Below are 13,706 nucleotides of genomic sequence, written 5' to 3'. Positions count from 1 at the left end.
CCATCTAAGTTCACAAACTATCAACGCCTACAATCTGCAATAGTTCACAAACTGAAATAGTTCGGTGAACCGAATATAACACTTTTGCCTTAAGTGTCTTAGCGTTCAGCTATCGTAAAAATTTTAATGAAATCCGGCCGAATTGTGGCTCATAAAAACACAGTTTTTTCTCGTGACAATTAGAAAACAAACGGCACAAGGCGTGTGTTTTTTGAATGAACGATAGCCGAATTCACAGGGAAAAGATTGCTCGGGATGACAGCGCCGAAAACCTCGGCTGGTGTGAGTGATGTGGCCCACTCAACGCATCGGGAAGGATCTCAGAGCAAGCTCTTAGTTTAGTTCACTCGAAGGGTGACCGATGTTATTTCTGAGGTTTGCTGCACTGTAATGACCGGAGATCGCTATGATAAGCTAGTCGCGATGGACCTCAGCATGATCGCTGTTGCTCTGACATGCTCATGATTTGCATGAATTTAAACTTTATATACTATACGAGTGTCAGTGAAGGAAGATGAAAATAGAAGTGATTACTCAGAGTATAAATTAGAATCACTCGACTGGTGCTATTCTCGTGGCAAAAACACAAAAGGAAAACAAAGCAATAATTGAGCACTAACACTGCTCTCGATTTCGAGTTTCAAAAGATGTGCTCAATACTACATAGCCACTTTCTAACTTAACGTAATATTTCACCAGGTAACTGCCGTAATTTGAAGTTTACCAGTTTTCCTAAACCTGGCTACAGGTTGGAGAATCACACGGTTCGAACTATTGAAGTATTTGACGAGGATCTCTGCATGGCGCAATGCTACCTGGAACCTAACTGCGTCAGTTATAACTTCCATACGATAATACAGCTGTCTGGAACACACAAGTGTGATCTGAATAACGCTACTATTGAACACGATAAAGATCTGGTGAAAAACGAAAGTTATATTTACCGCGGTGCTGAGGTGAGGATGACGCTTATTAGCCAAGAGAATGAAATTCTTTGTCTCGTCGAAGCTTCTTAACAAGACCAAGGATTCCCTAGCCTATCCCCCTCCTCTTAATTCTCCTTCCAACAACCAAAAGAAAGGTTATGATACTTACACGTTTAAACTTTGAAATAGAGAATTGGGAGAAGCATATTATTTTTTATTATTATTAATTTAATATCCCCACCTCCGAAGTTGTTGTGATACATTTTGAGGATTTAGACACATTTTTTTTCTCGCTCTGAACAGTGCCACGTGTATAAAGAGAACCTATGTTCAACGAAGACATTTGCTTGAAAAATAAGCCAGCTTGCGTGGAACATATGGGCATATAAATGAGAGCACACACGAGGACCATTACAGAGGACCTATAGATTTGACAAACCTGCATAACATTCAGAACTCGCAAACACGAACGCATGCGCAGAAGGTAAGCACAAAAATTAAAGTGCTCCTATTCTTGTGCCAGAAATCCTTGCAAGAATAATGCAACATGCCAAGCTGGGTTTACAGACAGAGGTTATCAGTGTTTATGTGTTCTTGGATCTGGATTTGAAGGCCATGATTGTGGTGAAGGTGAGCAATCCTCTGCAATTTGTTTCCAATCAGTAAGATGATAAATTTGTTTTTTCTTTTACCATTTTTTACAATGAACAACTGCTGAAGCGGATGTCAGTAAAACTGGATACAAATTCTACGCCAAGGTCAGAGATGATACCATCATTCGATAAATTTATCACCGAGACGATGAAAAGCATTAAGTTCTCCAATCTCTGCTTTCAGCCTTTCTCTTTTATTTTTTATTGTCGTCATTATCATTATTATTATTTTGTCTAATTTTCATTTAGATATAGATGAGTGTATCACCAAGAAACACAGCTGCGAAGGCAATACGACGTGCAATAACACCATCGGATCGTATATCTGCAGGCGTAAGGAGGGATACCAAGAAATTGAGACAAACTGTACTGGTAAGAATTCTTATCTGACAACAGGAAACGTTAACATAAGCGTTAAAACAACAACCTTGACATAATTGTGATGCTCACTTTGTTGTCTAAGACATAGATGATTCTTGTAAAGAAACAAATGGCTCTGATGTAAATGCTGAGTGTAACAATACCCTGAGATCTTACAACCACACGTGTAAATATGGATTTCAAGAGAATGAAAACAATTGCACAGGTAACTGTTTTTAACCTATCATGCTTTTTTCTTTCACCTTCCCAGTTTTATGAATTGAATACAAACCATAACAGAACAGAACAGAACACGAGACAAAGCATAAAAAATAGGTTCATTTAAATGATGCTTCTTTCTTAATGTTCTAGACTTGAACGAATGTACTGACGGAACACACGGTTGTGATAAGGATGCTGAGTGTAGCAATACCTTGGGATCTTACAAGTGCACATGCAAACATGGATTTCATGGAAATGGAACTAACTGCACGGGTAACTGTTTGTAACAGATCATGCTATCTTATCTCACCTTACTTTTTGGAGGTGACTTTAAAATAAAAGCAAATCAAGAAATACAAACAAACAAACATTAACAAAACACAAGAAAAAACAGAAAAACAGGTTTCATTTAAATGATACTTCTTTTTTGATGGTCTAGATTTGGACGAATGCTCTGACGGAACACACAACTGTGATGTAAATGCTGATTGTAACAATACCTTGGGATCTTACAAGTGTTCGTGTAAAGATGGATTTCATGGAAATGGAACTTACTGCACAGGTAACTGTTCGTAACACATTATGCTTTCTTATCTCACCTTACTTTTCTGAAGTGACTCTACGATAAAAATAAATCAAGAATAACAAACATTAACAAAACACAAGACAGAAACATAAAAAAAGGTTTCATTTTCATGACATTTCTTCTATAATGTTCTAGATTTGGACGAATGCACTGACGAAACACACACCTGTGATGTGAATGCTAAATGTAACAATACCTTGGGATCTCACAGCTGCACGTGTAAAGATGGATTTCAAGGAAATGGAACGAACTGCATAGGTAACCGTTTGTAAAATATCATGCTATCTCATTACACTTACTGCATGCATTTTCCCATTGCCGAATTTTGTCTTTCGCTTCAACTATCCTATGCTTGGCGGAGTGGCAAACAAGCGTGTAGTTCGTTCCGGTAACGTGGTGTTCATCCTCACGGTGGTGCTTTACGATAAGCTTCGTCGCCCAGTTTCATCTCGGAAAAATTATCGGAAATCGCATATCGTAAGGTAGACTTTAAGTAAACCTTAGTAGACCATCGCAGCGAAGTAGACCATCAAGATCGACTTTCGGCGTCAGCTCAAGCAATTTACCCCTCTTCTGTAAGGCTCATTTATTTTAATAGCTAGGAACTCCTCGGCGAAATCAGCCCGCTGCGTTTCTCTGATTATTTGAAACTCAGCTTGATTTCGTTTGGAGAAAGAGGACCGTCTAATCGTCCTTTCTCTTTTGTGTGGCACTTCACGACAGATCTTATCATACACAATGTCACTCGCGTGAGTTGTACCAACTTGACCGATTTTCAGGTTTTAGTTTCCACCTGTTATCTTCGACGACTTCAACAGAAACGGAGAGTAAATTAACTATGTACGAGCCTTCTCTCCTACTTTATTCTGCAGATCTTGAAGTTCTTTGAACAAATGGATTGCACTGTCAAAGAATTGTATCTGAATATGTATGTTGGCTTCTGGACAGTTTCGGAGGCATGAGGTAAATTCTCTCTGTTATTTCTTGGTGTTTCCTGAGACACAAACTGGGCACAAAGCGAAGCGGATGCATCTCCAAACACGAAGTCATTTCCATTGGGGTTTCGATTAACTTCCAAATTCTTCCGAAGAAATCCAAACATCGAACGGTCTAGAGGCGAGATGTTTATTTGTAAGTACATTTCACTGACGTCACATGCAATGGCTACTTGAAAGGAGGCCTTCGAACAGATCTGCTTCAAACTTGGGGTCCGGTGGAATTTTATCGTTTAAAGATGTATCTTGAAACTTTGCACTGGTAACAAATACGGTTCTCGTCTTTGTAATGCACCTCTCAGGACGGCATACAGAGAGGTGAGGGAGGTACCACTGACAATGTGGCTCCTTTTCGGGGTAAGATGCAATAGCGTTCTGATAGTCTTCTCCTAGTAAATATTGTCGATTTGAACGCTTCTCTGTATTTCTAAGGCGGCTGAAGGCCATCTCTGGTTGTCCGGTAACGACGGACGGTCATGATTATAAGGTGTGGCAACTTAGTAACGCTCTCCATCGTGAACGAATGAGACTAGAACCTTATCAAGGACTATCTCCTCCTCTCTTTTTATCGGTATTGCATAATTTTCGTCGACGCCTAAGGTGTCAACTTCCTAGAACCGCTTCATAGGATCGTTCAGTTCGTTAAAAGCCTTCGATCTGCTTAAAAAAGGTACTAGCGAGATTAGTTCTGTTCGTCTTCCTCGATGCTTTTCCTTCTGGACAGCCAATATTCGACCACCCCAATGGCCTTAGTCTAGCGATTGCTTCTCCTCCAGTTTTTCTCTCAAGTCAACCTTTGCAAAATGAAGATCATCTGGTCTTGACCGATATGAGATTAGTTGCTGGTTCAGGAAATATACAGACACGTAAGTGAGGCCACTGCCTCCAAACCTTCTTATGAGAGTATCATTCGCCTCCTCGCATGCTTCTTCTAACAAAGCCATCGCTTTTTCTTTCTTCAACTGGCTTATTTCTCATTCTCGTGGACTTTTTTTCTGCGTCGCATGCCTTAATAAGCTGAAGGGAATTATGCCAGTTCGCATTTCTGGCTCGGGGACATGCGAGGGTTTTTCTTGCTTAAACTTCGAGAACATTTTCGTGAAATTCTTTAACAGGTGAATAACCACTGGATATCAATGACGCTAAAGCAAAGCAACTGTTTTTTCTTGCGACATGCGTCTCTATAATCTGTGAGTTACCTTAGCATTGTTATTGCAATGTAGAACTTTCACTGTAGAACGAGAGAAAAATGACGTAGAAAGAGCGCAAATTTCAAAACAGTAAACTCGATTTATAGTTCAAGAAAAAGTGAGCTTCGATTGACAAGAGAGCGAAGGTTTGTGACTTTGGATGACGATTTCTTCACAAAGTAGGGTTTTTCGATAAGCTTAAACGACAATAAGGCAAAAGTGGGTGATTTTCTGAACGACACGGAAAACTTTTAGGCTCAGTGAAATCGCAGAGGGAGTTTCATAGAGAGACAATAGCCAAAATAGATCGACAATGGCGCTAAAATATTTTCGAATACACACTGTTGATGATGTCGCAGATAGTTTTTTGTTCGTCTCGTGCAATGATAGCACGAAAGAGCGTGATTTTTAGAAATACGCAAAACGGGCTGAATGGTTAGGAAGTTGTAGAAAGAGTTAATTGTATGGCTCGTGCAACAAGAGCGCGAAAATTTATGATTTGAATGTTTAGTAAGTTGCTAAGGGAGTTCCTTGTGCGGCTTGGGTAACAGTAGCTCCAAAGAGCGTGAGTTTATTAAAGACGTAATGGATGCGAAAATGCTTAGGCTCGATGAAGTCGCAGAGGGAGTCATGGTTGGTTCCAGAGACGATTATGGCACAACAATTTTTATAAATGTGAATGTTGGTGAAGGCGTAAAGATAATTTCTTGTTTAGCTCGCGCCATAACAGCGCGAAAGATAATTTTTTTTCTTTCAAAGGGACGCGAAGAAGTTCGAACAAACTTCTTAGCACGAGTGACAGTGGTGCGAAAGTTTTTGAGTTTTGAATGCTAATGCTCGTATGAAAGTACTGTAGCGCGAGGGTTTTTTAAATTTTGAATGTTAAATAAGTTGCAGTGTGAGTTAAGTAGAAAGATAAGGAAAATGCATTTACAGAAATTTCAAAACAGTCCTATCCTCAAAACTCTCCTCAAAGTTTAGGCCTTTTTACTATGAAAAGATACAGGGTTTTTCATCTCGGTGGTGACTAACCTGAAATTTCTCAATTCGGTATCGGAATCGAGAGCAGAAGCAGAAGAGTAGGCCAGGTACGCTGCGAGATTCTGGGTATGTCTAAAGACAAAGTTTGATACCAGGAAAGATAAGAAAGAAACTCGTGGCACAGGCGAAGAAGTGCTTTTTTCTTTAGCTTCTTTTTAATTCAGGCCACTATTTTACATTGAGGGAGACACCATAGGGATATGTTTCTTCATCCATTCTGTAAAAGATAACGATTTACGGTTTGCGTCATCTATTGACGTCAGGATTCGTTCCATCTTCGTCTTTTTTAAAGCATTTTTTAATGGTATTCTTGTCTACTTTGCACAATCTGTTGAGCATTCTTCATCTCATTTCTGCCTTTTAAGATTTCACGAATCTTTTTATCACGAATGGTAGAGGAATTCTCAGGAGATTTTTCTTCTTTATCTTTTTCTGGCGATTTACAGGAATCTTTTTCCTAAGTGGTAGTGGGCATTATAAACAATTCCTACTACATTTTTTACAAATTCTTACTAGTATCAAAATTCTCCCTTTTATTTTGTGTTTATTGCACAGGGTTTACAGCTGTGTTTACAAATCTTGGTAAGAGTGGATGGAAAGGTTCAGAGTCGATTGGTAGTTACTACACAGGTCAGGATCATGACGGACAAGTTGCAGTGTCCAGCGGTATTCAACAGTGGACTGTGCCACATACTGGTGAATACAGAATAGAAGCAATAGGAGCCTCCGGGGGGTACGATGAGGACAGTATCATCAAGAACGGAGGAAGAGGGGCACGGATGATTGGACACTTTAATTTGACAAAAGATGAGATCATACATGTCCTTGCTGGTCAAAAAGGGAAAAGAGGAGATTACAACAAACAAACTGCTGGAGGCGGAGGAGGTACATTTGTAGTGAAAGAAGACAACACGCCTTTGATAATAGCTGGAGGTGGAGGGGGAATTAAAAATATGTCAGAACAAGATCTGAGATGTGATGCGTCCACAAACACCACAGGGAATGCAGGGGACAACTCGCCATTGGGTTCGGGGGCAAGCAACGGACATGGAGGACGTACAAATGGTCGGTTTTCTGGTAGGTGGAGAATTTTCGTTTTATAAATACTAAGATTTTCGTTGCATTCGACTGCCATCCTTCAGGATCTTTAACCAAATGAGAGAGTAAGTCGCTAATAATCAGTTTGAATGATTTATTTAATCAATAGTTATCGAAATTATTTTGAAGTTTTCCTTTCATACTTTGGAAACGCCTCATACAAGCAGTTAAAATTCTGTCAGATTTGGCTTTTTCCTTTTTTGAATTTCCTGCACATTTGTCCAATTCTCTATAGCGATCCACGAATATACGGCAGGAGAAGACGTCGAAACAGATGACAAGGCTTCTCATTCGCTAATTTTGAACCTGGATTAAATAGAAACACTAAACAGAGAGTCGAAGCGAACCCTAAAGCTGACTTGTCCTCACAAGCTTTTCATTAACAATATCCATGCAATAATTAAGCCTCAAAAAACCAAGAAATAAACCTCGTTGCGAAACACTGCAATCGTTGTTTGATCGCAATAACTCAAATTTATAGGTGCTATTTTTAAGAGAACCACTGATCACTTTTTGATTGTATTATAGGTGGCGGCGGCGGCTTCCACACAAATGGACACGATTCAAAATGCCCAACGAATTATAGTGGGGGGAAAGGAGGTTTCGGATATCATCAAGGGGGAGAGGGTGGAAGGTATTGGGGTGGGTTTGGAGGTGGCGGTGGTTTTTGTACACTAGAGAAGGGACCGGGCGGAGGTGGAGGTTATTCTGGGGTAAGTGGTGGGGCTAATGAACATATTTCCTGTGGGGGAGGGGGAGGTTCTTTTAACAATGGAACAAGTCAGTGTAATGAATGTTGCTATAATAGCGCTGGTCATGGCTGGGTAAACATCACATTTTTCCAATGAAGAGCACATGGCAACACTTTTGTTAACGTTTAGTGGTAAACTACTTTCGCTTAAGCGTGTCCTTAATGCAAATACAGTTTTCATTTGGCCAATAAATAAACAGGTAAAGAATTTGCACTTGTTCGTATTTTGCACAAAAAAAAAAATTTGTTAAGTTGGTTCTCCATATTCATATACATTTCAATAACTGTATTTCCTCGAATAAGCATCTGCCAGGCGCTTACTTATAATTTTGGCTAAAGGGAGGGGCGCTCATCGGAAGAGGGATGCTTATTCGAGGGGGGGCGCTCGTAAGGAATCTATTAACCTGTACTAATTCCACTGTAGCTGAAGCTTAAAAAGTTCTATATAAAGTGGCAATACAAATTGATTTTATAGGCAAGGGAGCAGATGCCAGATCTGTCCCAATTGTGCTCGCAAAATGCTGAAAAGTTGCTCTCTGAAATGTCAAAAAGTTGCTAAAAAATTGCTTATATTAATAAAGTTGCTACTTAAATTTCTTGAAATTTTGTTTGTAGACAGTAATTAAAAGCTTTATTTTTCGTTCTACACAATAATTTCTAACATCCGAAAAGAAATATAGCTTGAAACTTGAAGCTTTAAGAAGTTACTTACAAATATGGGTGTAATTTAAGAATAATCTGGAAAATAAAGAAACGAAGATTGATTTTTTTGGGCTTCATTTTAGCCAATTATCCGTTCTAATTATATCAGATAAGGATAGCAATAGGCCTCCGAAACGATGTCAAGTAATAGGTTATGTGAAGTTTTTTTCGTGCTTGATTTGTGCTCTAAACCTTGATTATGTTAAAAACATTCTCAGAAAGGCAAAAATTGCTCGATTTTGCTAGAACAGCAAAAAATTGCTCCAGACGCTAAAAGTCGCTCAAATGTTGCTGAATGCAAACGAGAAAGGCTTAGTAAGCGCTTATTTGGGGGAGGGCGCCTATTTGAGCGTGGGAGCCGTCTCAGTTATCAGACTAGATCAATTTGGATCTGATTCATTTGCCATTAATCAGGGTACTAGCGCTTTTAAATACTTCATGTGATGGCACGTTCAAATTACGCTAAACTTTATTCACTTTTTAGATAGTCATTTTTCTGCCAAAGTCTAGAATAACTTTTCAGGAGGCTCTTGTACTCTTTTACTAAAGTGGAGGAGAATGCTATACTTGGCATAAAGAAAGGACGTTTGCGCCTGACAACGACTAGAAATTAATTATCTAGAAAATTTTTCTTGCTTCCAAATGCACAAAAACCTTGGAAAAAAGCTTTGTGAGAGTTACAGAAAGGATCTCTCAGTTTTAGTGTTGATCAAATAGTACTTACTCATGATCTTAACATGTTAATAACTATAGTTGATTTAAGTCAATAAAGTGATTTTTCGCTGTTAAAAGTTGTTTTGTTGATTTCAGAGCTCTGGTTATGACAGGAGGTTTGAGTTTAAAAAATAGAAAAATGGGTGTTGAGACTTGGGTGGTGAGTCCCAATGAAATTCCTTTGCAATTAGTAACTTTCAAAGAGGCACAACAGCTACTGTAGCTAGAAGTTACCTCCAGCTGGAGGTAACAAAGGATACTGCGGTCTCCTTTGCAGCCCTTGTCAGGACGGAAGAGACTGGGTTACCTAGAACTCTGCCATAACTCGGAAATTCCTTGGAAATTAATCATTTTCAAGAGGGCACAACAGCTAGCGAGAAGATAAGTTACCTCCACTCTCCTTCACAGCCATTCTAGATATAGGAGACTGGGTTACCCATAACTCTGAAATTCCTTTGCAATTAAATTTTAAGAGGGCAAAACAGCTAGCAAGAAGAAACAAGAGCCTTATTTGAATTTAGCATTGGCTGCAGAGCCATCTTCCCTTTATAATCCTTGACTGTACTTTTTTATTAAAATAGAACAGTCAAGTATACTGACGAATCACAGGGCTTTTCGTCTCATTCAGAAGAAGAGAATGATAATGAGAATTCATCTGATTCTGAATCAGGCCTGGCATCTGGACACAAATCATCATCATCATTATCAGTTTCCACTGACGGGGATAGTGATTCGCCCGTACCAACCAGTGAACTATCAATAGCTCGATAGCTCACATCAAATCAACAACAGTTCAGATGGGCTATCGTCAAGTAACAGTGATAATATAACATGGCGCACAAGGTAGATATGTTTGATAACCCTCTCACTCCCATGAGTGACCAAGACAGAATTTTTCCTTACAATATTATACAATATCAAGGAAACAAGTGATGAGAATTTAAAAAATTCATATATCAATCAAAGGATTACATGTATTAGTTCATCCAATACCAAATTCTCAGAACTATAACATCATAAGAATTATAAAATGGAATGGTCAAGTTCTTGTTATTTTTTTCTGTACAATAGAGTTCTATCAATTCAAATCCTCTCTAACGAGAAAGACTGGAACTTTTGAAATAAGTAATTTTCATGGACAAAATCAGTGTCTTCTTGTCTCTTTTCCTTGTACTTTCACTGCATCATCCAGCTACTTAGGGATAAGAATAATCTAAGTTATCAAGAAGAGTGTGTTATCTTCAGTTGATATAGTACCAAATTCTCTTTAGTTAATTGATTTACAAGGAAATGTATAGTAACCAAAAGGTAGAATTCTAATTTGAATCAGATCTTGAGAGTTGAAGAACAAGGCTCCTGCTTCTTGTAACAATAAGCAACATTTATTCTTGTCTTACAGGAAAATTAAGTCCAAGGAAAAAAGCTTATGGAAGTTCGAGAAAAAAGATTGCTGAACTCTGTGATAGACTATCTGATTCAGAAGACATGTTATCATCATCATCACCATCATCAAGTGAAGCATCACAATCAGAGTGACAGCTAAAGACAGAATTGAAGAAGTCTATTTAATCTTTAGAAGTATTTAATTATTGTCTTTTCTTGTTGGTTTGCATCAGATGTCTAACATTGTGTTTGCCAAAGATAGAGACTTACACTGTAGTGAAGTGTTTAATTGGATAGATCAAATTTTAGTTTTTATTTAAATATTAGTACTATGCATACTATACATGAAGCACAAATGTGTAGTTGGTAAATACCAGTATATCCTGGAGACTTACATTCATCTGACTTATGGATTATTGAATTTGAACAAAATACTTAATCAGTGAAACTTTAACCCTTTAACTTCCAAGATGTGATTGTCAATTCTTCCCTCTAGCTGCTAAACATTTCCTTGTCAATAAGTTACAAGAATTTGGTGTTAGATCAGGATAAAAACTGTCACCTGCTGAGCGTAAGTATTCTTAGTACCTGTTTCATGGATAATGTGTGTATTGTACTGGGAGAAGTTACATGTCCATCACTTCTAGGAGTTAAAGGGTAAAGTACTCATTTGCTCCAATTATTAAAGAGGGGAGGCTGCAGTTTATATCCCCTTAAGGAATGGAAGCTGGAAGGGATTTTATCAGTGACAGAACTGTTAACACATCATCATTTCTTTGTAATATTATTATGTTGATAGAACCCTGCTCAAAACTGTTTTTCGTTTCCATCCCCAATACAAATTTTAGATTGGGGAAGGTGGTGATTTACAATATCATTTACAAAATAATTGCATTTCCATTTTTGCTATTTTCAAAAGCAATAGGTAACCTTGACTTCCAGTAAGTTAGTTTCCAGTAATTTATTCCTTTGGTGCTTTTCAGACAAAAGTTGTTGCTTTGCTGTTCATGAAACACATCAAAGTGCACTTTAAGATAAAGAGCTGTACCTCAGTCTTATAAAACAGCTATGGTAACCACATCTCACAAAGTAAAGAAATTTAAAACATGTTGTTTTCATCTTGGTGCTGATCTACCAGACTGCCCCTGTCAACCCTGACTTGCGTTTTGAGTCTTTCCCAGAGGTGGTTTCTTTGCCTGGGATAGCTTACTCTTTCCTTTGTCAGTTTTACCTCTAAAGAGTCTGTTTACATCTCATGAGTTGAAAGGAAGATTTGTGGCAGACTTATTTCTCTCTGTTGAATTTGGCTTCTGTTGGGCCTTTTGTTCCACATTGGCCATGTCAATGGCTAATCGAGTTGGTGCATAGAGATTGAACCATTGCTGTAAACAGAAGAAATGATTTCCTATTAGTTTCCACCAAGTCTCTGCAGAGATATCAACCCTCAGAAATAAATAAGGAACCTTTTAACTGCAAAAACCATGAACACCAAAAGAGAGAGTCTGCTCTCAAAACTTGATTGCAAGTTGCTCTTCCTTGAGTGAATGCTGGTCTAATGTGCACTTCCGAAATTATTCCGAACTGTTTCTAGTACACATTTATCATAAACTTCAAAGTTGAGAGAATTAGAACATCTGGTGTTGACAGTCTTTCCCAACAACACGTCATATTTACCACTCAGTCCATGGGCTCAAACGAGGACCTTCCAATCCAGTACATTAATCTTAAGTCAATAATAGGTGATTGATTAACTTGTTGCAAAATCGCAAATTAAGTTATGCCTACCTTTGTTTCTGGACTTAGACCTGTTGCAGTAAAAAGATATTGCCAGAGAGGAACGCCAAGATGGACTATCATCATTCTGAAATAATCAGTGAAAGATGAAGCAAGATACCACCATTCCAGTGAACGATCAAGAAACCAGATCTCAGATTGTCCTGTTGTTACTCCTGAGAAAAGAGCTCCTGAGAAAAGAGGACATTGCGATGAGCATTGACAAATTTTTTTTTCTCTATTTTGGGCACATACCAAATGTCCACTAATTTTGAGAACTAGCAAACTTGCAAGTGTGGTTTTATATGACCTGGTGAGGAATTGAAAACAAAGGAAACAACATCATCTGATGATCACTAGCACTTCTCAGTTTTAGCTGGGACAGATCTTTATTAGTGACAAAATCATGGTATTCAAGGTCTTGTCATGACAGGACGGATAATGCATGCACTGTAAGTACCTCCCGTTGTTCCATACAAAGCCTTAGAAAAGTTTTCTAAGGCTTTGTATGGGACAACGGGAGGTACTTACAGTCCACGCGTTTTTCCGTCCTGTCATGCAGTGGTAGATCCAGGGGTGTAGGATGAGTGGGGTTCAGATCCCTCTCCATCAGATCTGACAAATTTTTGAAAGAAAGCTTCTTGAAATGTGGGATCACATATTACTTCTTAACAAATATATTCACTTGGCCTGAATCATTCCTTTGCTTTTATATGTTAGGGTCCAACATAAAGAAAAGTAGTTTTTTTTTTTTTTAAAGTCAAAGGATGCTTCCCCTCTCCCCCTCCCTCTGTCAAATTCCTGGATCTGTCCCCATGTTTGGTCAATACCTTGGCCATCTTCTTCATCTGAATCAGTATCTAAATCAGCCAATGAGGGTTTGTCGTCACTAACAGATGTTGCTTTAGACAGCAACACTAGATCTGTCACAGGATTCAGCTCCATTTTTTCCAGTGGTAAAACACTCCCTGATAAAATGGAGAAAATAGATATGAAACAACAAATCAAACCGTCAAAATGTTCAGTGATGATTCTAAGAAGTCTTGCAAGCCAAGTGACCCAAAACTCTTTATGACCAAAGTTTCCTGCTTCCTGCAGCCTGTGAAGGCACCAGGAAACATTTACTATTACTGGCATTATTTTTTCAAAGATGCATTGTTAATAATTACCATCAAACTTGATGCTCCACTGAATTAACAGTCCATTTGTTGTGAGGAAAAAACTCTTCAAGTCCTCTGGCAAGATACACATGTTCTTCTATCAAATATACAGTGTTGAGAATGGTATGTAATAGTTTTTTGCTACTCATAAC

The 13,706-nt window shown here is 38.4% G+C and overlaps 2 protein-coding genes and 1 long non-coding RNA gene across 3 annotated transcripts in view; 2 read left to right on the top strand and 1 right to left on the bottom strand.

The window, feature by feature from the left end:
* The first annotated feature begins 1,851 nt into the window (after positions 1 to 1,851).
* Positions 1,852 to 2,427, top strand: LOC149046532 (uncharacterized). Its single transcript, XR_016186362.1, has 3 exons — positions 1,852 to 1,951; positions 2,043 to 2,165; positions 2,312 to 2,427. It is a non-coding gene; the product is annotated as an uncharacterized LOC149046532 (long non-coding RNA).
* A 27-nt stretch (positions 2,428 to 2,454) lies between these two features.
* LOC113680229 (uncharacterized) lies at positions 2,455 to 10,774 on the top strand. Its single transcript, XM_089202583.1, has 8 exons — positions 2,455 to 2,485; positions 2,601 to 2,723; positions 2,883 to 3,005; positions 6,529 to 7,050; positions 7,600 to 7,784; positions 9,335 to 9,354; positions 9,820 to 9,986; positions 10,638 to 10,774. Exons 1-8 carry the CDS (start codon positions 2,455 to 2,457, stop codon positions 10,772 to 10,774), a joined length of 1,308 nt encoding a protein of 435 aa, XP_089058709.1.
* Positions 10,775 to 11,736: 962 nt separating this feature from the next.
* The window catches only part of LOC113680227 (tubulin polyglutamylase complex subunit 2), a 2,461-nt gene continuing 491 nt past the window's right edge, over positions 11,737 to 13,706 (bottom strand). The window contains 5 exon segments of the mRNA XM_089205570.1: positions 11,737 to 12,003; positions 12,407 to 12,641; positions 12,686 to 12,704; positions 13,225 to 13,362; positions 13,564 to 13,651. Coding sequence (XP_089061696.1) covers positions 11,737 to 12,003; positions 12,407 to 12,641; positions 12,686 to 12,704; positions 13,225 to 13,362; positions 13,564 to 13,651 — 747 coding nt within the window.

This window comes from Pocillopora damicornis, chromosome 4 (genome assembly GCF_964200805.1).
Source record: "Pocillopora damicornis chromosome 4, jaPocDami1.2, whole genome shotgun sequence".
NCBI lineage: Eukaryota > Metazoa > Cnidaria > Anthozoa > Scleractinia > Pocilloporidae > Pocillopora > Pocillopora damicornis.
The sequence above is the reverse complement of the archived record's forward strand: the minus strand, read 5'-3'. Positions and strand labels throughout refer to the sequence as shown.